This window comes from Cynocephalus volans, chromosome 1 (assembly GCF_027409185.1).
Source record: "Cynocephalus volans isolate mCynVol1 chromosome 1, mCynVol1.pri, whole genome shotgun sequence".
NCBI lineage: Eukaryota > Metazoa > Chordata > Mammalia > Dermoptera > Cynocephalidae > Cynocephalus > Cynocephalus volans.
The window spans coordinates 113,076,971-113,100,256 of NC_084460.1; the positions used below are offsets into that span (position 1 = coordinate 113,076,971).

The window sequence follows — 23,286 nt, forward strand, 5'->3', positions numbered from 1 at the left end:
GAGTGATTCCCAGACACTCTAGTAAGAAACTATATCAAATAATTAAGTTGACAGATGAAGTGGAAGAATCAACTAGAACTAGCTTAGGCTGGGTCTCTGACTATTTCCAAGATACAGCATCCTGGAGCCTAAGGTGAAAAGACATGGCTTTTAAAAAAAATACTAAAAAAAATTTCTTTTTTAATTGAGAAGGCCTTAAGTTGCTCAGCTCCTACCTTTTTCTCTTCCCGTCTTTTTTGATTTGCTCAACCATGTTGGGAACCCATTTTACCATGGGTTTTAGGGACAGCAGTGAAATGTTCACTACAGTTTTAGAGAATGACATGGCCGGGAGCTATGGAATGTTTAGAAAATGAAATTAACCTTCAAAAGCTGGATCATTTATTCTGTCTTATTGGTTCCTATTTTCTTAGGTATATTTATCCTTCTAACTGATGTGCTTTCAATTCATTCTGTGAGCCCCAATTTAGATTTAACTCCCATGTGAAGCCTTCACTGTCGCTCTCAGGCTAAACTACATCTCACTTTGTAATTCCCTAGTGTTTTGTATATGCCTCCATTTATAGAAATTACAAGGCATTTACTATTTTAAGGTCTATCTTTCCCTCTAACCAGAACTGAGGGTCTAGATTATCTGATTTATCTTTGTTTTTCCCATAGCAAATAAAGCATCCCTTGATATATTAGGGGCAGGCGATGTATACTAATACAATAAACAAATGAACAAATGAGTTGCTGGCCTCTTCCCTTTTCTTCCTGACACCATGGGTATAACTAGCCCTTTCTTGAGCACTGTGGGGACCTGCCACTCCCATGCTCTATCCTTGTGATGGGCCCCATGGGAATTTGCCCTGTCCTTGTCAGGTAGGTCACCACCCTTTTTGGTTGGAGAGTGATCAGGTCTGGGTGTTGAAAGTCAGCTCCACCACTGAGTCACAGTGCCTCTAGAGGCCATGGATACACTCCATGTGAAAGGTCTCTCTGAAGCATTCTTGCAAGATGTGTTTTCTAATTAGCTTGCCTTATAAGATGCCAGAAGGGACGATAGGTCAGCACTGGGGCCCACAGATAGGGAAATAGTGGCCAAGAGACTCTGCCTGAAGCCATTGGGTGGGCTGAAGCCTTACAGCTAACATATGGTGAGAATATGAGTCTACTCCCCACCCCAGGTTCCCTCACCCACCAGTATTCTCCATTTTTACCAGACCTGAACCTTGAGATCATGAAAGAGTGTCACCTGATTCTGTGACTGTGCTACTGGCTGCATTGTGCATTGGTCCAGGAAAGCACAGGCTGAAGTGACTTTGTCTTTAAGTGGCTAGAAGGGGACAGGATACTCCTCTGAGTACCCTTTGAATCTAGCATCTTTGTTTGGGATGCTCCAAAGGAAAAGAGCAGAGACAGGCCAAGAGTTTACAGAGTGGTAGAGATGTTGAATAATAACTGAAGAGCAATAACACTCACATGTGTTATGTCTTTGAATGTTTAAAGGACTTTTGTGTACCACTGCATGCAACTTTATGAAATATGTATTTTTAAAAATATATATCTCTTTAGGATAAAACTAGTAAATTTCTCAGTGTTAAAAATTGGAAAATATGAGAAGAAAAACAACCAAAAAATGTTTACTTACCATCCTACCATCTAGAAATAACAATGGTTGATATTTAGGTATTTCTCCTTTATATTTTTTTAACATAACTCTTCATACCATAAGGAATTGATAATTATAATTTCCATTTTATGGAGGAGGAAACGAGGTGGCTAAATGGCTGGATGAGTACTTTAGGAATGGAGAGATTCAGTAGTTCGGATCACTTATTGTGTGATCTTGCATACATCTTAAAAATTTTCCTAGTCCTTAATTTCTGCCCCCAAAGAAGGTAAGAGAATTGGAGTCAATGTCAAAACAATCTCCAAGCCCAGAGATGAAAGTTGATCTTTAAATTCCAAGTATTAGTGTGATGAAAAGTTCATGTACACTCAATGGGAAAAGGCACCTAAACTAACCTTTAACTTCAGACATGGTGCCAGAATTTCTATCAATTAAGGGGGATTGTCTTATAAGTAAATTCTTTACCTGATCCTTTCTTATTCTGCCCATATTTTTAGGTGGCTGAGGTCTAAAAAGGAAAGGGGATGAGGTAGCTCAAAAGACAAGTGAGATGAGAGGATCTGCTATTGTTTTGATCCAGGAAACAGGCGACACATGAATCATAGCGTGGACCATTCCTATCCAAGAAGTGAACTATCGTGTAAAAGGTAGTTTGCTGCATTCAAATTACCTCACATCTTATGACTTGAACATACACATTCTGTGGGCCTCACACCCTCTCCTCTGATGGGCAGACATCATGACAAGAGGACTACCTAAAATGGGCAAAGACTACAGATGAACGAATGCCCACTCTGGGTCAAAGGAATGACCCCCACCTTCAGCACCTACCTCTCCAGACTGGGAAAGCTAGTGGGGTACGAAAAGAAAAGAAAGTCTGGGTTTTCATTTTTGTGTTGCTGGCTGGTGGTTTCTTGACATTTTCCTACCACAAGGTACCTTCTGTTTAGGAGGAAACTCTGATTCTTTGGGGCCAGAGATACCAGGCTAGGACGTGCAAGAAAAAGGTGAGGGCTGGCAGCAGAGGCTTCGTCATGGGCTCTGGACTCCAATCTCTGGACTCAGGGAGAGAGAGGATCCGTCCTCACACTTATTGGTATGTAACCTAGTTTAGGGTAGGAAAGAAGAGGCTCTCAGGGCAGATGTACTTTTCAGGAATAAAGAATGGTCATTGGCTGGAGTATTCCTTGTATTTTACCATCTTGTGGATTGACAACAAAAAGCAAAGAACACCTCAAGTATATAATTTACAGAAATACCCAAACATTGCTGTTCGAACTCTGTTGAATATTGGTGATGATGATGATGGTGATGACTAGAATTATTGCTATTGAGTGTCTTCTGTGTGCCACCTGACGTGCATTATTCTCTCTATAACCCTGAACGATAGTTATCTCCTCCAAGGCACATTTGAAGAACATACTGCTCACATAGAAGGTAAACAATTCTTCCAAAATCATCCAGCTAGTTAGTAACCAGGCCAGAAAGTGAGGTTTTCACATCCTGTGAAATTTCTTTCACGTTTGGCTGTCTATCACCAGCTTTGTGTTAGAACCTTGGATTCAGTCCATTACAGGGAATGCAGGATGCAAAGTCTGAGGACTCCTGCACCCAAAGTGTCTGGGCTGCTGATCTAAGAAGCCCTCACAAGCAGACCCACCTTTACTGGGCGGTACAGGTAGATGGCACATTGCAGCAAAGGCTATATGAGCCTGAAGGGAAGGCTCAGCCCTCATAAATTGCACATTATTTCCCAAGATACCTTCTACAGGAAGAAAGAGATTTGGGCTCTAAAGATAAAGAGGAGAAAGGGCTGCGTTGGGGCCCAGGATGGAAGCAGGAGGCCTGTAGCTATTTCCTGCATCTGTCAGGGCAGGTCACAGCTCACTTAACTTCCCTCAGCCCCAAACAAGTACTTTTTTTTTTTTTTTTTATTTAGAAAAGAGATTATCTTTAGACAAAAGTGGCACTGATATCCTGTCATCCCGATTAAAAGCAGGATGGAGATAAAATGACTTCTCTATCCCTCATGGCCTAGGAAGCCAATGCCTCCCAGGGAAATGGCCCTCTCCCAGAGGCAGCCCAGCTCTCTACCTTTGAAGTGGCCTCTAAACCTGTTTGCTTTCAGAGAGCCAATAAGATTTGCACTCAGTGCTGCAGGCTGGCTCATCTAGGCCGCTCATGCTGAGACGTGGCAGGCTTCCCAGGGGAACAACCACAACAGTCAATTACATCAACCCAATTAGCAGCAGTGCCCACCTTGTCTCAAGCAAGGCTCACCTGCAGTCTTACCCATGTCTGGCAAAGGGCCCTTGGCCTTAGTGGGGAAGCTAGTGAGTTGGGAGGCTAAATGTTTATCAGTGACCTCCCCTCAGAACCCTCTTGTCTTGGAGATAAGCTGGAGAACCTGGAAAAAGACCAATCTCTTACACCATAGTCTGCTAAGCAGCCTGCAGATCATAATGGTTTTCAGATGATTCCACTGAGCAGAAACAAAGTCTTCCCTCAGCACCTAGTGAATGATCAGAGTTGGAACTTTATCAGATTTTGCCTTCGGTAATGAGGCTGTGTCTGCCTTGCCTCCAACAGAACACTAAGAACAGAGCCCTCTCTGTGGAAGGTGGGAGGCAGGCAAGGAATGGCAAGGCTGTTTTCCTTGGCTCCATGCTCATGTTTTCCACCTTTAAAGGGAATCAGAAATGCTGGCTTCAAAGGCAAAATCGAATCATCTATTAACTGCTTACCTTGGGCAGGTTGCTTAAACTCTCTGAGCCCTTGTTTTTTATTTGTTAGAAATGTGATTAAACAAACTATAAGAATGGAGAACAAACCCAGTGATTGCCAGGGAGTAAGTGGGGAAGGAATGACTACAGAGTCAGCAAGGTGGGGTGGGGAGGGTGGGGGAGAAGAACAGTTCCGTGTCATGAGTGTAGTGGTGGCCACACTACTCCATGCATTTGTCAAAACTCAGAGAATTTAGAACGCTAAAAGTTTAATAACTCCACATACTTAATAAAATAATAATTGTTTTTATTTTGATTGAGTCACAGCAGCCCAGAAAGAAGAAATGATTTTCCTGGGGCAGCCATCTGGTCAGCTGTGCTCTGGCTTCCAAAGAGTGATAGTTATAATATGTAACAACCAGCACATAACCACTCAGAACAAGTAAAGTTCTGGGGCCCCTTACATGCCAGGACGTACCCCTTCAGTCTGGATTGTGAGGCAGTCCCGGGGGTTACAGAAACTGAGAAAAGACTGAGGCATCTAGAGCTGGAGGAGTTGAAAAGTGTGAACTGTACTGTATGCAAATGTAAAAAGTAAACAACTTTAAAAGTGTGGTTAAAATAACTTTTAAAAGGGTAAATATGATAAAAGATTTGGAAGTACCTAGCACAATGAATGGTCCATCTATGTCCTAAATGTGTATCAGTTGTTTTCTTTTCTCTCTGAGACTGTTTCTCTCATTGATAAAATGGGAATCAAAATATTACTTTTTATAAAGCATAAAATGTCTTCTTCATTTGCATGGTGCAATGAGAATATGAGATTATGAATGTAAATGCTTTGTCAGCAGTCAAGACATCGCAATTTGTTCATTTATTCTTTCATTCACTCACATTTTTTGAATGCCCTTATTGGGTTAGGCCCTGTGGTGGGCCCTGCTGTAAAAGCGTAACAGAACCAGCCCCTCCCATCCTAATGTAGCTCATAGTCTGGAGAGGGAGACAGAGATGAAAACATCAGTGCAATGGATGCTTCATGGGTGAAGTTCGATTGGCAATAGAAATGTTTCTAAGAGACATCTAATGCAGACAAGGGGGATCAGAGATGGCTCCCTGAAGAAAATATTATCTAGAACGAGACTTGGAAGGCAAGTAAGAGAGAGGCACGAAAAGAAGCAGTGAAAGAGGAAGGTTATTGCAGGCTGACAAAACTACACATAGAAAGATCTAGAAGTGAGGGAGACCAAGGAGGAACAGAGCATCTTTCAGTCTGGTTAGGGTCAGGGATGATTCATCTCGAAGATTCAAGCATTAGACAGGGGATTGGACCAAGTGACCATTCAGGAGCCTTCTGCTCCCATGGGTACATAATTCTATGATGCATGGCTCCCTCTTTGTGCCCATTTGCAGGCAACTGAGGCCTCGGCCCTTTGCCCCCCTTGTTCATCTGTATCAGAACCTAGGAGAAAGTCTCTCTCTTGAGGAGTATGACCTTTCAGTTTTCTTGTATTTGCTTTGAGTAATCACCCAACTTCCAAACTGGGATTTTCACCACCAGTTGGGAGGTGACAGGAGTCATGAAAGGGTTTCAAATCCTCTAAGGCTGTTGGATGATGTCAACCCAATGACCAGAGACAGCACGATCTGAATGGCAATGCCCCTCAGGAATCTGCACCTGTGTGGATCTGGGTGGAATTCTTTGATGTGACACTTGGCTGGCAGAAGGTCTGCTCCTTCCTGCCTCTTTTTTCCTCTCCTGAAAAGGAAGCAGTATCTGCAGTAGGGCAAAGTCCCAGTAGCCTTAAAAGGGTTTCAGTAACTACAAGGAAACCCTGAACCTTTGGATATACTGCTGAGTGAATGCTTACAGGTTAGATAGTATTCATACAGAACTGATACTCCACTGTTATGCACCAGGATGGCAATACCAGTTATTAAATAATCCCAGACTATTTGTAATTAGCCACCTCTCAGCCCGAGCCCCAGCCCCTGGACCATCCCAACCCTGCTGCACTAGCTGCCTCAGTTTCTCCTGTAGGACTCCTGGGACTGCCTCATGATCCAGACTGAAGGGGTACATCCTGACATGGAATAGGCCCCTGGGCCCTGCCCCAGAGCTTTACCTGTTCCGAGTTATGTGCTGGTTGTTACATATTGCAAATATCACTCTTTGGAAGACAGAGGACAGCTGATCAGATGGCTGCCCTGAAAGAAGAAAATCATTTCTTCTTTCTGAGCTGCTAGGACTCAATAAAAATTAAAAAAAAGAATTATTTTATTAAGTATGTGGAGTTAATAAACTTGTTGATTTCTGAGATCTCTTCCACCCTGAGCAGTCTATGATGCTGTAAAGTCTGAAGAAATTCAGGTTTCCACATCTGAGGTCTGACGAGTGAGTCCTTGTCTCGTGGAAGGAGTTGATAGTCTGCATCTGGATATGAGAAGCAGCCTCTCACAATCTTAGATCCGTAGCGCTTTAGAGCTGGGAGAGAGTTAGAGCTCACCCAGCAGGTTTTTTGGATGTGGTCCACAGAGATCTATGAAGACTACAGAGGAAGAAGAGGAGGGCTCTGGGACAGGGCTGCAAATTCCTGACTCTTGCCCCAGTCCAAGCAGGCCTGACTTTTCCTGTTTTATTCACTGGTATTCTGTGTAAGATTTTATTTGAAGAAATGTTTCTGTGTCTGGGGAACAAATCCTAAAAAACTTACATCCCAACTTGACAACTTGCTCTCAGTAGGGCTTTAAGTATGTTATTTAACCTCTCTGAGCCTCAGTTTCCTTGTCTGTAAATGGAACCAATTGTACTAGCTCACAATGTTTAAGAGCAGCACAAAACATCCAGTGCAATGTCTGGCATGAGCTAGGAGTTTGATATCTATTAGTTGGATCTAAATCCAATCCATGGTTATTTCCTTGAGGTGGTAATCTAATTCCCAGAGCTGCTCTGTAAAGATGGACAGGGATGGTAAACACACACACACACACACACACACACACACACACACACACACACACACACACACACACACACACCCGCAGGGACTGCCAAGAGGACATTTCAACAGCAACAGTTACACTTGCAACACTTGCCATTGCTGTGTTACCAAACAAGGTGACAACAGCAAAAATCCCATTCAACCACAATGGTAGAGGGAGATCGTGCTGATAATCACAGCAACATCACAGATTTGGTTACTGCATAGTAACTCCCTGACCTTACTGGGCTTGAGGTTGTTTCCACATAGTAGCTATACAGGGGAAGTTGAATAACCAGTCTGGTCTCTGGAGCTCAGGGTGTGGCAGCTGTAGCACTTGAAGTGTTTCCTTTAAATTTACCAATCCAGCCCCTCTCTCCATGAACCCTTTCTAAGACTAAGTTGTTCCTCCCACCTGAGACAGCACAGCAGTAGACAAAAAGTTGTGTACATGGCGAACTACTTCCCTTTTCTGAAGGGATGATACTTTTCCAAGTGCAACAGCCCAGAACTTATATCTGTCTTCTCTTAAGCCCTCTGTTCTCATATGACTAATTTGAGAATACACCCACTCTGGGGGCCATTAGGCGGGTGCAGGAAAGATTTCCAGGCAGTGTTGTAGTCACAAATTGTATCAGTGCAGAGCTTTGTAGTCAGATGGGGATTGGCCCTCCCGTAGTGTCATTTTCCAGGCTCCTAGGGCAACTTAGCCTCGGGCTGAGGCTGAGTCCCAGCCCTATCGTGAGTTGTGCATCAGCTTGGCTCAGTCACCTGCCTTCTTTGCATTTCCTCACATATGGGATTCTCAAATCTCTTCTACATGGCTTTTTTTTTTTTTTTCTCTCAGTTGGAACTTGCATAATGTTTTTCTTTTTCTTGTTAATGTTTCTTACTTTAAAACTCTGTTTAACAACAAATTTGGATTCTGGTTCTTACTTACCATTGACTCCTAGACTTTGAGGATACCACTACTTATAGTGGCCTTAAAGAGTACTGAGCCTAATACCTTTATTTTATAGTTGAGGAAAATAAAAACTAAAGTGAGAAAGTAGTTTTCTCAAAGTTGCCGAAATCCTAAGTGACTGAGCTAAAATTTGTGACTCTCAGTCAATCACCCTTTCCACTATGTTTGTTCATTCCTTCATTTAATGATGTGTGCGTGCATGCATTTACTCAATCAATTAATCTTTCTGAGTTTCTTCTCTTTGTAACACACTATTTTAAATTCTGAAAATAGAGCAATGAATAAAATTCCTGCCCTAGAAATTATACTTTGGGTGGAGGCAGACAGTCAATAAACAAAATAAGTTAGGTAAAACGTAAGTAGATTTAGATGATAATAAGAGCTATGAAAAAATTAAGCAAAGAAGGGGAGTGTGAATACTGACTACAGGAGTTCCACTGTAAAAAGAGGTCATGGCAGATCTCCCTAGAAAGGTGAACTTTGATCTTGACTTGATGGACCTGAGGAATGAGCCACGTGAACACCTGAGGGAAGAATGGTTCAGGCATAAACAACAGTAAATGCAAAGGCCCTGAGGCTGGAGCATGCTAAGCATGTGTTGGGAATGGTGAGGAGGCCAGTGCCACTGTAGCCAACCTAGGGCAGAGTATATAGGAGACAAGGGCAGAGAGCTAGCTGGCTCAGATCTTGTGGCCTGTTGTAATAATTTAGCCAATGAAATGGAAAGCAGTGAAAGATTTCAAGCAGAGGAGTGGCATGATCTGACTCACGTTTTAAAAGGATTGCTCTGACTTTAGTGTTGAGTAAAGGGACAAGGGTGGAAGCAAGGAGAGAAGTCAGGAGGCTACTGCAGTAATTCAGCAGAGATGACGATTGCTTTGACCAGGGTGATGAGTGTGGTTGTGGCATGGAGACAGCTACTGTGGATAGCAGAGGACATGGACATAGACTCAGTAATGAGGAGTGTGAGAAGGTTCAGGAAGGGGAAGGGAGGTGGTGGCTGGACTACTCATCGGGAAGACCAGACTCAGCCTAGAAGTCTAAACGGGTCAGGGAAGGCTTCCTAGAGGAAGAAGTATCCAAGACTAAAGCTGACGAGTGATGTGGGGTGACCAACTGTTTGGGTTTGCCCGTGACTATCGTGGTTTAACAGTTCTCGTTCCCTGGGAAACCAGGATGGTTGGCTACGCTGCTGTGAGGATTTCCTGGTGACACTGGACTGGTGTTGGGAGGATGAGAGGACAGAAAGTAAACATCTCAGAGACAGCAGAGGGTGATGCTAGGGGACAGGGGGTAGGGGAAGAGAGCTGCAACATACAGGGTTGAGGAGGTAGGCAGGGCTCCAATGTGCAGAGTTCTGTGAACCAGAAGAATATTGCAGTTTGTTTTGATGTAACTGGAAAGATTTGAAGCAAGGAGTGGTAACACTAACAACTCGGCAGTTTTATCCCTCACCTTAGTTTATTTACTTGTAAAAGAGCTATTAAAAATCATTTATAAGTGTTCAGGTGAAGAAAAAGGTAAAAAGCAAGAAATCAATAAACAGAGTAGGAAATATATCTGCATCAAAACCTTCCAGATGAGTGTTCACTTGCTACTTGGAAGCTGTCATGTCCAATACGGTCACGTTCCCCAAGAAACCAATTTATTTGCTCCCTTGTTTCCCTATTTGCATCAATGACATCATTATTTTCCTAGGCTCAAAATCTCAGACTTAAGATTTTTATCTTTTTTCTTGGTGACTCTGTCAGCCTTCAAGTTCTTATTTCTTTTTCTTTCAAAATGTCTCTCCCTAGTCCTTTACTCTCAAGTCCCACTACTGCTAGCCTCAGCCAGGCTGTCCTCACATGTGCCTTGATAGCTATGGACTAAGGGGTGTGTGTGTTAGTGGGATTGGACTTCACTGGGTACAGGCAATTAAGGGGGGTATTGTATGTAGCGAATTGAAAACCAGTATAAAACCAATTAGAAGTCAGTCTGCCTTGTATTATTTCTATGTGCCAGCAATTGTACATAATGACAATGATAAAATCTCCTTCCCACTGGGGCAGACTACTCCCAAAATACCCCTATCCCCAGCCTTGATTATTGCAGCGTTTTTTTCACTTGTCTCCCTGACATCTCTTCTTTTTCTTCTAACCCTTCCTATGCTGACTTTGCTGATATACCAGCTGCAGCATATAAGCACTCATCTCTAGCTTCCCCAAATCTCAGAATCCTCCAAAGGTTTACAGGATCAAGCCCTAATACCTGTTTAGCTTTCAGTCTAGCCCTCAGTAACCCAAAGATAGCCTAACAGCTGAAACTTATCTTATTTACTCTGCATCCCAAATCCTCTTTTCTAGAGTCTGTATCACAACATTCATAGTTTCCAGCTACATTTGCAAAGAGAAAAACTAAGTTTGAATCCCAGCACTACTAGTGACTTCTGTTGTGACTTTAAGCAAGTCACTTTCCCTCTGAGAGCCTTGATTTTCTCATTAGTCAAATTAAGATAATAATACCTGTACAGCTGAAGTCATAAGATTGCAGTAAGGGCCAAATGACCTCATGGTTGTGAAAGCAGCCACCCATGTGAGCCATGATGACTATTAAAAGTGGTAGAGGTAGTGTCAGAGTAGTGGTGGTCATGGTTATCGTGTGGATGTCCATGGCAATGCATGGCTCTTTGCTGTAGACAAACTTCCTCACAAATTCTTCCTGGGCAACAAAAGCCTACCCTGAACTCTGCTCTCTTCATAAACCTCCAAAACAAACATCCTTTGTATTTAGGCAAGTACCACACGTATCTTATACTGTGCATAGTCTTCCCACCTGGACTGTAAGTGCCACATCTTACATTTGTTTAACACCCCTCTCAATGCTGAAACCACAGTGGATGTGACATCAAGACTTGCCAAAATGAAGAAATGAAGGCATAGAGACAGCTCTTTTTCTTTTACCCCTCAAAGCAAAATATGCTCATAGTGCCCTCTGCTGCTGATCAATGATTCTGTGTTTTCTACACAGTGGAAAAGCAAGGGACGGAATGCGTAGTAAAAGGAATAGGTAGAAATTGTGCCTTTCAAAGTGCTTGGGACAAGGTGGACAAGGAAAAGCAGCTGAAATGTCACAGTGAAGCTAGGAAGTCAGAGGGCCAGATGGGGTGGCTGTGGGAAGTCCAGGTATCTTCTTTCTAGACTAGTGATTGACAAGCCAGTTTGGAAGTAAAGCACCCTCTCAATTTTATATAACAAATTTCTCTTCTCCTCTGCCACTGCCCAGAAATAAGTGTGTTATATGTGGCCAGAGACTGTTTCTAAAAATAACTGGATGAAAATTAACTTCGAAGCTTCTGAAGTTCTTCATGGGATAATGCTTTAAAAAAAGAAAAAAAAAAAAAAAAAGATATGAGAGCTGGACAAACATTGCCAGAGAGCTACAGTCCTAATTATTTTCCTTCTTCTTAGGTGTTCTGACATAGTGACAATTGTCATTGTCTTTTAATGATTGCCTGCTATGTGCTTGGCACTTTTCTTCTATTAACTCAATTAAATCTCTTGCTAACTCTCGAGATAGGCATTCCTAGTCTTTTCTTTATAGATGAGGACATTGTAAATGAGAGGATTAGAAATGTGCTCATTATTAAAGAGCTAGCAAAAGGCAGCAAAGGGTGCCAGGCCTATGTGACACAGCCTGCACTCTTCTCTGCTGTACTCTAGATTCCTGAGATGGGGTTCTGAACTAGGACTCAGAACACCTGGGCCTCAGTTCATACTCTACCACTAACTTTTAAAGTAAAGTTGGGTAAATTACCTCCTTCCCTGGGCCTCAGTTTCCCCAACTCTAAAATAAGGGGTGTAGGACTAAGTGCTCTCTGAGGCCTCTTCCAACTTGGAGTCCATTATGTGCAATGGCTTTTATTTACAGAACCATAAATACAACACACTATTGTGGCTGTGATTCTCTCCAGGGGTCCCACCACAGACTTGATCTTCCCAATAACCAGCTCTGAAGAGTTCAGTGCTGACCACAGATCAACAATGGAAAGCACCCTGTGCTGAGCTTAGAGGGCCATTTAAATATCTTTCTGCTTAATTTGTAAATCCTTCTTCATGTAAATGATTTGTTTTTCCACAGAGTTCAAGGCATGGTGGTATATCCTACGCTGATTCTAAAGGCAGGGCAGGTTTAAGTTTTCAGCATGCCAATCTGTCACATTTGATATATTTGACAATCTCTCTCTAGCTGGTAAGTGCCTTGGTAGGCAATGTGTCCCAGGTTGATAGGCACAGCTAGGTAGAGCAGAGTCCCCAGGAACAGCGTTTCTGCATGGTGCCGTGCCTTTGAAGTGGCTCCCTAGTGCTTCAAAGCAGAGTTGCTGGTACAGGGAGCAACACCTGATGTACTTTTATTACCCTTAGAGACAAAAAAAACATCACTCAGAAGCCAAATGTCTGGAAGAAAAAATCTGTACCCTGCATTCAGCCCTGCGGCCTGGAAGTTCAGAGACGGCTCAAAGTGCTCCCTGTGAGGAAACAAGGGCATGTTTGAACAGAGCTTTAATCATACCTGACCTGACCGACTCAGAGCAGCAGCAGCAACCATCTTGCCGAAGACAGTCACCTCCCCATGGGTTTCCACCAGAGTGGGGAGGAGTGGGTGAGACCTGAGGTCAAATAAGCTCATAATAATTCCGCCTGCCTCCCAGCTATTCCAAAAATCAAAAATGGTCAGAACTGTAAAATGTCCTTAGCACAGCCACTTAAGTTTTACTTGAGGAACAGACATCTGCTGTGACTTTGACTTAAGTCAAATGATTCGTCTCCTCTGGCTTTTTTTTCTGTATATGCAAATACTGATCAAGTCTGCTGGGATGTTGTGCAAAGCTTAGTGACCCAGAGCTAAACGATGAAAGAAAGTGGAACATTCGCCCAGGAATCCTCACTTTGTCTAGTCAAGTGAGCTCCAACAATGCCTTTCACGCCTCTTCTTCACTTGATCCTAAGTAGCTAAAGGTAAAATAAATTGTAAATTAAGACAGCTCAAGCTCAGAAGTCAATTGTGCTAAAAGATGTTGTTATTCCTTTATTTCGGATACTGAGGGGGGAAAAAAATCCCTAAGTAGTCTTTATTTAATCACCAATATTAACTTCAAATAAATGTAATTCTAGTTCATATTATCTTGTGAGAAAAACATGTCCTGAAACTCTGAGCTCCATATATAATAAAAATACTGGTGTCTGTTCAGTAAATGTTGCTAAACCCTGGAATATCATGAGACCAGAATATTACTCTAGTGACCAGAAGCCTTGAAGTCAGCTTCTGAGCCTCAGGGACTCTATAATTTATTCTTAATCTAAGGAGTATGATTGCCTAAGACTTTCAAAGGCATTTGCAAAGTTTAACAAACCAAAAAATAGGTACAGAGAACAAACAAAATGGGGTGATTGGACACTTACTGCATGATGTTCCATTTGACTCTTTTATTTTATTTTATTTATTTTTATTTATTTTTTTTTTTGTCGTTTTTTCGTGACCGGCACTCAGCCAGTGAGTGCACCGGTCAGTCCTATATAGGATCCGAACCCGCGGCGGGAGCGTCGCCACGCTCCCAGCGCAGCACTCTACCAAGTGCGCCACGGGCTCGGCCCAACTCTTTGATTTTAAATGAGGCAAATTGGCCCCATTAATTCCTCCTTTTGGAGATGGTTCACTTCCAGTGACTCCTAAGCAGTCTGAAACCCTGTTCCCTGTTTTGACATTGGAAGCAATGTCCTTAAATAAAGAAGAAGCACGTGGTTTTCTGGTTTTATTAAAAGACTGAGTTTACAAAATGCTTTAGGCTTTTCAGACAATATGTCTGTGGGCTGGGCTGGGCTGGAATATCCTCATCATTCCCATTTCTGACATGAAAGTGTAAAGATTTAAGGGCATAGACCGGCTCCAGGGCATGTGGGGTAGAAAGTTTCACAGACTCATAAGCAGAAGGAAATGCTGCTGTAGAGCCCATGAATTTCAGTCTGAATGATGGGTTCACTTCAGCTATTTCTGACACTGGTTGCTCCTTTGCTTTTTAGTAGGAAGCGTGGTCATCGGGGGCTTCACTCCACCCACTTAAATAATAACTCCCTCGCAAGGGAATGTAATTAAACTTCCTCTTTAACTGGTACTTACTTGGATTTTCACAGCATGCATTAAAGTGCTTTCCCAAGGCAATCTGTAGTAAAGATCCAAATTCACCCCACCCCAAAATACCAACTTTAATATGAACTCTCCCAACTTCTCTAAAGGCTTAATATTTTGGAAGCCAAGAAATCATCCAGTTCAAATTCAACACATTTTTTTTTTTTTGTCTTTGTTGTGACCGGTAAGGGGATTGCAACCCTTGGCTTGGCGTCATCCGCACCACGCTCAGCCAGTGAGCGCACCGGCCAGCCCTATATAGGATCCGAACCCACGGTGGGAGCGCCACTGCGCTCCCAGTGCCGCACTCTCCCGAGTGCGCCACGGGGTCGGCCCAAATTCAACACATTTTAATGTTACTTTGTGTTGCTTTGCCCCCCAAGGATTTGTCACCCCACTTCCCCTGGGTGACGGAGATGCAAAGGATTACTCAAGGCCCATCTCTTCTGAGCAGTGAGAAGCCCCAAAGTGATTAACTTCCCTGGGACCCTCCAGCGAGAAGGATCCCTTCCTCAGGAAATTAATGCCGAATTGGGGTTCTCTTCCTGCATTTATTTTCCAGACCAGGAAATTACAGGAAGAGAACAAAGGTGGGGTTATAGTTTGACAATATAGGCTGGTAACTTTCAGTGGAACAAGCCAGATGACATTCCAGTAAGGCAGTTAACAAAAGCTCGATCTTAGCAAGCATTCCTTCTCCCCCTAGCAGTTTTCCAGCAACTTAGATATCAGTCAGTAACTAATCTGTCTTTGAGCCAGCAACCTTGCTGTGTCACAATTCTTTATCTTACACCAGAGGCATATAGCCTGAGGAAAATTTCCAGTCCTCCGCAAGGTCAATATTTGAAACTGCAAGACTTTGGAAAACCAAGCCCTGTGAAGTACATATGCTTTTTAGTATATTCCACATTTTAGTTGAGGACACTGGGTGAAATGAGAGGTCATTTGGCTCATTTTAGCTTATTGGTGAAAAAATAGGCACTCAAGACCCAGCTTAATGTCACCTCCTCTATAAACTTTTCCCTATCCTCAACCACTCCCTTTTCTGAACTCATAGGGCCTTTTCTACCTCCCTTTATCATAACCCTTCTACCATAGCATTTACCTTATTTTGTACTGATCAGTTGTTTACGTCTATTTTTTTCCACTTTAGTTTGAGGTCCTTAAAAGAAGGGATAACATTTTATTTCTCTTTGAACACCCCCCTATTCCCACTGCTGGGCAGCCACTCAAAAACTGTCTGAGGAATGAATTCATGAATGACTAAAGCTTTACTTTTCACCTTCCCTGTGACTATTCATTTTCTCCATTTACAAAATGAAGATTGCATTGATGTGTCTCTCAAGATAATTATAGTTACAAATGATTGCCAAGTGCTTCAAGACCATAAAAAAGCTTTATAATGCCAACCATGATTACTATCCTTGAAACAATGGGATATATGGTTAGCAAGTGGAAAAAGATGAGACATAGCAGATCATGTTTCTTCCCCAGTCCCCATTTCTACCCCTACCCACCACCAGAGAGTAACTTAGAGGTAAAAACATAAACTTGAAAGAAGGAAGAAGGGTTTAACAGGGTCTACATAGAATTTCCAGGACCTTTGCCATCACACTGCCATCATGAGGGAAAGCAATTAAGTCCGACAAGAGAGGCCCAGGGCAAGATTTCCCATATATATGGGTTATTTCCAATTCACTGCTGAAATGGAGACTCACATGAAGAAGGTACTCGGTCTTATCTACTCAAAGTTGGCTGGCCCTTCAAGAGCAAAAGATGAGAGAATCAGGAGAGAGACTGTCAAGATAGAAAAGTGGTCAAACTCTAAAGGATAGCCTGGATCTCCTGTGGCTGGCCCACCAAGGAAGGGAGGGCAGAATGTGTCTTGCTTACCTTCTATTCCTCCTTCCCCCAGATGTATCATAAAAAGTAGCCAGAAAGGGTGTGTCATGTATTGAATGAATGGAGCATTCAGATTCCCTCCCTTCCTCCCGCAATGTGTCAGGAAAGAGAGAGGGCATGGACATTTTGTTTAGTTATTTTTATTGGGGGCCCTAAACAAGATTTTTGCAGCCAGGCATGACTCATCAACCCAACTTTTCACATGGCTGATGACATCCATTGTAGAGCAAACCGGGATCAATGATCACATTGTCCAGACTTGACATTGTCTGGCCTCAGAGGTCAGCAGCAGGCACAGAAAACACCGTTGTTTACAGGGAGGAGGAGGTAAGTGGGGGAAGCTCTGGCAGAATGAGTCTGCAGCTCCAACCCAGCAGTGAGCTCCATGAGTGGTTGATGCTACTTGTCTCGATGTGTCTGAAGAAATCAACCAGGTCCAAAACAAAATGGGCCCTTGTGTCTCATGCTGGAAACATCAAATTAGCTGGCAGGAGAGGATTTGTGGGTGGGCTGCTGGGACTAGTTGGGGAGGTCACTTCACATCACAGGCTTCTTGGCAGGAGGTAGAAGAGCGATCATAACCATGGACGTGTGGTTTGCAGTTTTTACCAAATGGATCCTGTTTCCCCAGAGTTCTGGATGTGGGAACAGTTCAGCTTTTTCCCACTTCTCAGCCTTCCCATTGTCGGTCACCTCAGAATGTTTAATGCTTTGGCATAAGGAACCGGTGAGGCGGCCCCCATGACCTCCTTACTTGACGTCAGTGAGGGAGTTGCTCCCTGTGGCTGTCTTATGTGAAAATAATTCAGCATTCGTACTTCAATTAAACTTCGTAACTGTATATTATTAAAGGGTACTGACTCATGCCATGGCCTCTCCTTAGCCGCATCAGTGCCCAAAAATGTTACATATGTGTTCATAATGAAGAGTGCATTAAACTAAGATTTTTTTTGGTCCAACAATTTACATTCAAGGCTGGGAAGAAAGCACTTTCCTCATCCAGACTGTCATTCTGTCCTGTGTCAGTCTTTTCTGAAGAAGAAATTTAAGTTCAAGATTCTTTCTGCCTTGAAGAGAGAGAAATGATACCTGACTAGGATCCTCTCCCCTTTTGTGAGCTACAGGAAAGCAGGGCCAGGCACAGGTATGTTCGCAAAAATAGGGCTGAATCAAACTGAATTATGCAACCCATATTTAATATTTCCCAGAGGAGAGGAGAAATACACCATCACACATCACTCAGCAGGAAAATAAAAGAGGAAAAGAAGTTTTCTTGACTGTATAAAACCAAACACTTTTGTTCACATTAATTTATTATTTTATATTTAAATTGCCCAGGAGCATGGCTGGGGAGGTGACAACCCTGGTGCTTTTTTCTCTCCTCTGGCTCAAAAGACTCTGCTTCTAGCTCAGACTTTGATGCTCTGAGTTGAGTGACCACAGATGGCCACATCACCTCACCTCTCTCCATTTCTTATCTGCAAATGGGCACCATAATCCATGCCCAGAATGCCTCCCTGGGCTCCTGGCATGTGAATGTGCTCTGTGTTGTAAGCATTCTATATGATCATATAGGTGAAAATAAAAGCTGTGTGAGCTGTAGGCTTTTTACACAAGGGAGGGACAGTCATCAAGACAAATGGTAGTTCCCCAAGTGACTCAGATGAAAAGTACCAGTCATAAATATGGGGCTTTAAAAAGCACATACAGAACTTTGTGTGAATTACAAAAAGTTACCCTTTCTGGACAGACAGTCCTGGAGGTCTATCCATTGGTAAGCAAGTACCATTTTGGACCAAATAGAAAAAATCACCCCTTCCTCTAGGTGGATGAAGGCTGTGCAAGGATTCCAGCCCCCATGTACCGCAGGTCAGGCATTCTTCATAGCCAAATTCAATGGCACTGGCTTTGCCTGCTTTAGTTCTGTAATCATGGGATCCTCTTTCCCACCTCTGGCTCTCAGTTTCCACCCAAAGAGAAAGACAGAATTGAATTGTGATTTCTCCGGCCTTCTTCAGCTCCAAAAGCTACAAAAATTCTAATGTGTTTCCCCATCCATCTACACAAGAAACTATATAGCACACAAACTGCAATTTCTGAGCTCGATTTTTTTTTTTTTTTGGTCATCCAATGACACTCCCTTAATATTTGAATGAAATTATGTATGGTTTGATGTGGAACAGATTAAAAAATAAATGCTTTAGTATATACATGATGTTCTAAGTTAAAGCAACATGGTTAACCTGCAAAACAAGAATAACTACTGTGTTGTCAGCAAATAGCATAAGATGTGGATCTGACATGATGACATCTATTGAGGCCTTCACCCACTTTGTGTGCAACTAAATATCAGAATCAGCACTGAGGTCCCTGCCACTCCCAGCATGGCCATCGCACCCAGGAAGAGGGAATCGCAAGGAGCCAACAACTGTTTTCTTTGTTGATGCCTCGTTGCCAGAAAACAGAAATTAGATCCTAGCCCATATCCTCCTATCAGCAAATCTGAGTGCTGGCAAGCTCTTCGCAGTAAAAGAGCAAACAGATAGCAATCAACCTTTTCAAAACTCAGGAGCTTTTAGCCCTAAAATTAGGTTTGAGGTTTTAAAATTACATACATACATAACGAACCCATTCACAATTCTCAAAATGTTAGCAAAAGTAAATCTGCTTGTATTTGTGAATATTTCTAAAATTAGTTTTGTTTTTTATTTTTATTAGCTTTGTTTTGTATTTTGAGCAAGAGGAAAGGCTTCTAGAAACAATTACAACCCATTATGTCATTTTCAGAAAAAGAAACTGAAGCCCAGAAAGGGAAAGAGAGTAGCTCCACGTCACAGAGCAGGGATTATAATCTAATGCTCTTTCTACTTTCCCATGATAGAAAAGCAACCAGAAAGTTCAGTGGGAAACAGATGGCACATAAATCATGATAACTCAATTTTTGGCTTCAAAGAATAAATGTTCTTACCAGCAACCAAAATCACAAGTGGCAGAAAGTAAATCTTACCTCTATCACTGCCCATCACAAAGCCAGGCAGTCTCCCAATGGTTAATGGCACAGGCTGTCCTAGGCTAGAACAACCCCAGACCCTGTGAACAATGTCTCTGCAGTGTCCTTAGAATTGAGACCAAGAACCATACATTCTCTGGATTAATGCCCATCTGCTAGCCATCTCTGTTTTTCAAAAGCGATGTTCCCACCTTCCTTAGGGCCCCCAAGTGCCTGCCAGCAAAACTCGTCATGGCCCAATGTTTCCCCTATGTTGTCTCCAAAGTTCCTGGCAGAATCACAAAATCACTCTCTGAAAATAAACCAAACATTTGAGAGAAGAAAAATAAATACCAGATATTAAAATAAGGCTCCCTTTATTAAACAAATCAGACACAAGCACAAATCTGTGTGCTGGATAGCAGCAAGGTGGAGGGGCCGCCAAAATATATGCAGATGAAGACTGAATTCAATCCAAAATTCTTTTTTCTTGCTTAAGTTCAAAACATCCCTTTTCACCAGTGGACACCACTCTCAGGCAACCTGGCAATGGTGCCCTGATCCTGGCGGAATTAATGAGGTTCTTCCAAAGTCACTGGGATAAAGAGCCATTCTCTACACCTCTTCAAAGATACAGCTCATAGGGCAGTCCTTCCTGGAGCACTGTGGAGGGTGAATCGAAGCTTCCAGTGTAACTGAAAATACCAGAGCCAAAAACTTCACCAAGGCCCTGGGAAGACTCGGGGTCCCTGTCTCATAGAGCACTCATCAGGGAGGTTCCTTCCTGGTGACTAGGGACCCTCGTGCCTGCAATTCCTGAGGCAGTGTGGACTCTGCCAGGGCTCCTTAGACCTGAAGCTCAGCTGACTCTGTTGAGACAGAGTTTGTGGCCATCAGTACTGGGGGAGGAGGTGACTGGAAGGCCTTCTGAGAAAGGCCTCTGAGACCAAACTGCACAACAACTTTAGAACTGGAGCGTGCATGGGAGCTGCAGTTTCCCAAGAATGAGCTTATTCTGTCTGTTTGAGCTTTTGGATTTGCAGCAAATTAATTGCATCTGTGTATGTGTGTTGGAGAAGGGGCGACTAGACTTTGAGAGATGAACTGATGAAAAAATAAAAAAGACTGAGTGAGGCAAAGCAAGCATCCTTAGGAACAGAAGGGAGATCTGGTGACTCATATTAACCTGTTAATTTATACCACGGCTCTGTACAAAAATAAAAAAGTTCTCATAAGATAAACAATTTAAATAAATACTCGATAGAACATTCTTTTCATTTTTATAGCTCATCTTTGGGGTTGATATTCAGTTCATGCTTCCCTTGCTGTTCTCGATCCAGGATTGCAATCACTTCATCCGCCTGTATTCGCTCCTGCAAAAAAGACAATTTGCACATTTCTCTTACAAGAATAATAATGAGCTCCAGTGGCAGATGCTTTCCAAACACTTTCAGGCATCCATCTGTACATGATTGGTGCTAAATCCAGTTAAGGACTGAACCTCATCTTCATCCCCAGACTGGTGCCTTCTCCTGGCATCCCTATGTCCTAAACAATTACTTTCCAAGACTTCTCTCCTGCAAAGAAATCTCATATGTTCAACTGCTTACTACCTTTGTGCTTCATGGTCCCACAGACATCTCCAGCTCAGTTCAATGTTCCTACTGAACTCACCGTTTTCTCCTCACAGACCAACTCTGCTCTTCTTAACATATTCTCTCTCTCAGCAAAGACCACCAGGGCTCACACATTTGCCTTTAAAACCTGAGAAGTCCCCTAGTCTTCTCCGTTCTATGTCCTGTTCCTGCCCCTTTCTCTTCAATGCACGTTTCTGTTGCCTTAGTTTAGGACAAGGTTTCTCACCCTTGGCGCTACTGACATTTTAGATCAGACAATTCTCTATTGTGGGGGGCTGTCCTGCACATTGTAGGGTGTTTAGCAACATCCCTGGCCTCTACCTACTTCAGGTAGCCAATAGCATCTCCTGCTAAGTTGTGACAACCCAAAATGTCTCCAGACATTGCCAAATGCCACCTAGAGGGCAAAATCACTCCCTCTAGAGAGCCATGGGTTTAGGCCCTCAGCATCTCATAACTCACTTGCTGCAGCAGCCTCAAAATCCATCTGTAACTCCCTACTCCTCCCACACGCTTCTCATGATCCTGCTCACTTAAATCTGACCCCGTCACTTTCCTGCTCACTGCTCACATTCTTAATGGGTCCCTATTGCTTGAAGTTCCAGATCTAGTTTTCTTATGCTTATAAGGAGTTGCCTGATTCAGACCTTTCTTCTTTGGCCTTATTTTGTTGTCTTCTCTCTCCTCACTTTACACGCCAACCTCCTAACTTTTACCTCAAGGTCTCTGAATATGGCACTCTCAAAAGAACTCTCTAGTCTTAGTCTGGGTTAAACGCTCCTCTGCATGGTCCCATCATTTCCTATATTTTCTCTTATCTACCGTATCAGTCCATCAGCAGATCCAGCTGGTCTACCACCAAATTGCATCTCAAGCCTTCCACATCTTTTCTCCGTATCTGTTACTACCCAAGTCTAAGCCCACATTAGCTAAAGTAATCTTCCATATCCTGGAACTCCCCAGGACCGGGGAAGGTGGGTAGGGGGGACTATAATGGCTTCCCACCAGTTAGAATAAGTTTCACATTTCCTCATTGGCCAGTAGAATCTGCCCCCTGCCTCTTCTGTGTCTTCTCTACTTGCCACTGTCCCTCTTGCATGCCATGTTCCAGCCACTCGGGCCTTCTTTGTTTCTTAACCACTCCAAGCTCCCTCTTGTCTCTGGGCCTTTGCAACTTGTCCTCTGCCTGGAATACTCTTCTCCAGGCCTGTACCTTAGTCAGCTTCTTCTTGTCACTCAGGATGCAGCTCACATGTCATTGATCTCACAGGCCACCCATACTCCTTTACTCTCAAATAAGTTACCTTGTTCCATTTCCCACACATCATTTTTCACTGTCGGCAAAGCTCTTGATTATTTTTTTTTTTTTTAACTTATTTGTTGTCCATCTCCTTCCACTAGAATGTGAGCTCCATGACAGCAGGGAGTCATCTTGTTGGTCACTGCTGTACTTCCAGTGCCCAGAAAACTCCTGACATTTGGCAAGGGCTCCGTTACATGCATTTGATGAGTGAATACACAAATGGGTGAAGATTTTCCCTGTCTAAAATGCCTCTGTCTAAAGAAATCTTAATCATCCTTTAAGGCTTATTTCAAATATCTCAATGAAGCCATTTCTGACTGCTTGTTTACATCCCCTAAACACCATGCCTTCGCTGCTAATGATTTTTACTAAACTTTATCATGTGTTTTAATTATTCAGGTCACTGTATTATCTCTCCAATTTGACTTCAAGCTCCTTGAAAATAGGGGTCATGTCTTACCTACTTCGTATCCCCTATAGGTGATCCCTAGCACAGTCAGTTATAAAAATAACTTTTATGACTTGAAAACAAAGCCTCTTTCATTTAAAAGCTTTCAGTTGAAAATGGTATTATTGGCATAAAGGCAACTCAAAGGACCAGATATACTAAATAACAGAAAAGTAAATTGCTGTCATGATGTCTAAGTAAAATTCCTGACTACTACTTTATGGAAAGAACAATCTTGATGCTTAACAAATTGACACACATACAAAACTTCCAGATCTGCTGGCCACAGGAGATCATGCAATTATTGCAATCATGTCTCTTATAAACAGGAAGAAATTCAAGAGCTTTATATATAGAGAACACGCATATACTTATATATATCATTATATATATGCTTCGTGTATATATATTTCAGAAAGTTCATGGAAAAATAGAATTAAAAGATAATAGGAGTCTTTCCATGAACTTTTTGAAATACCCTCACGTATTTGTATGTGCGTGTGTGTGTGTGTGTGTGTGTGTGTATAACTGAAGCTTCTGATATCCTTGCATCATTAACAGT

At 42.7% G+C, this 23,286-nt stretch overlaps 1 protein-coding gene across 1 annotated transcript in view; it reads right to left on the reverse strand.

The window, feature by feature from the left end:
- Nucleotides 1-19,696: 19,696 nt before the first annotated feature.
- Nucleotides 19,697-23,286, reverse strand: part of P3H2 (prolyl 3-hydroxylase 2) — a 148,601-nt gene continuing 145,011 nt past the window's right edge. Inside the window, exon 15 of the mRNA XM_063101853.1 lies at nucleotides 19,697-20,709. Coding sequence (XP_062957923.1) covers nucleotides 20,617-20,709 — 93 coding nt within the window. The 3' untranslated portion in view covers nucleotides 19,697-20,616. The remainder of the gene's footprint in view (nucleotides 20,710-23,286) is intronic.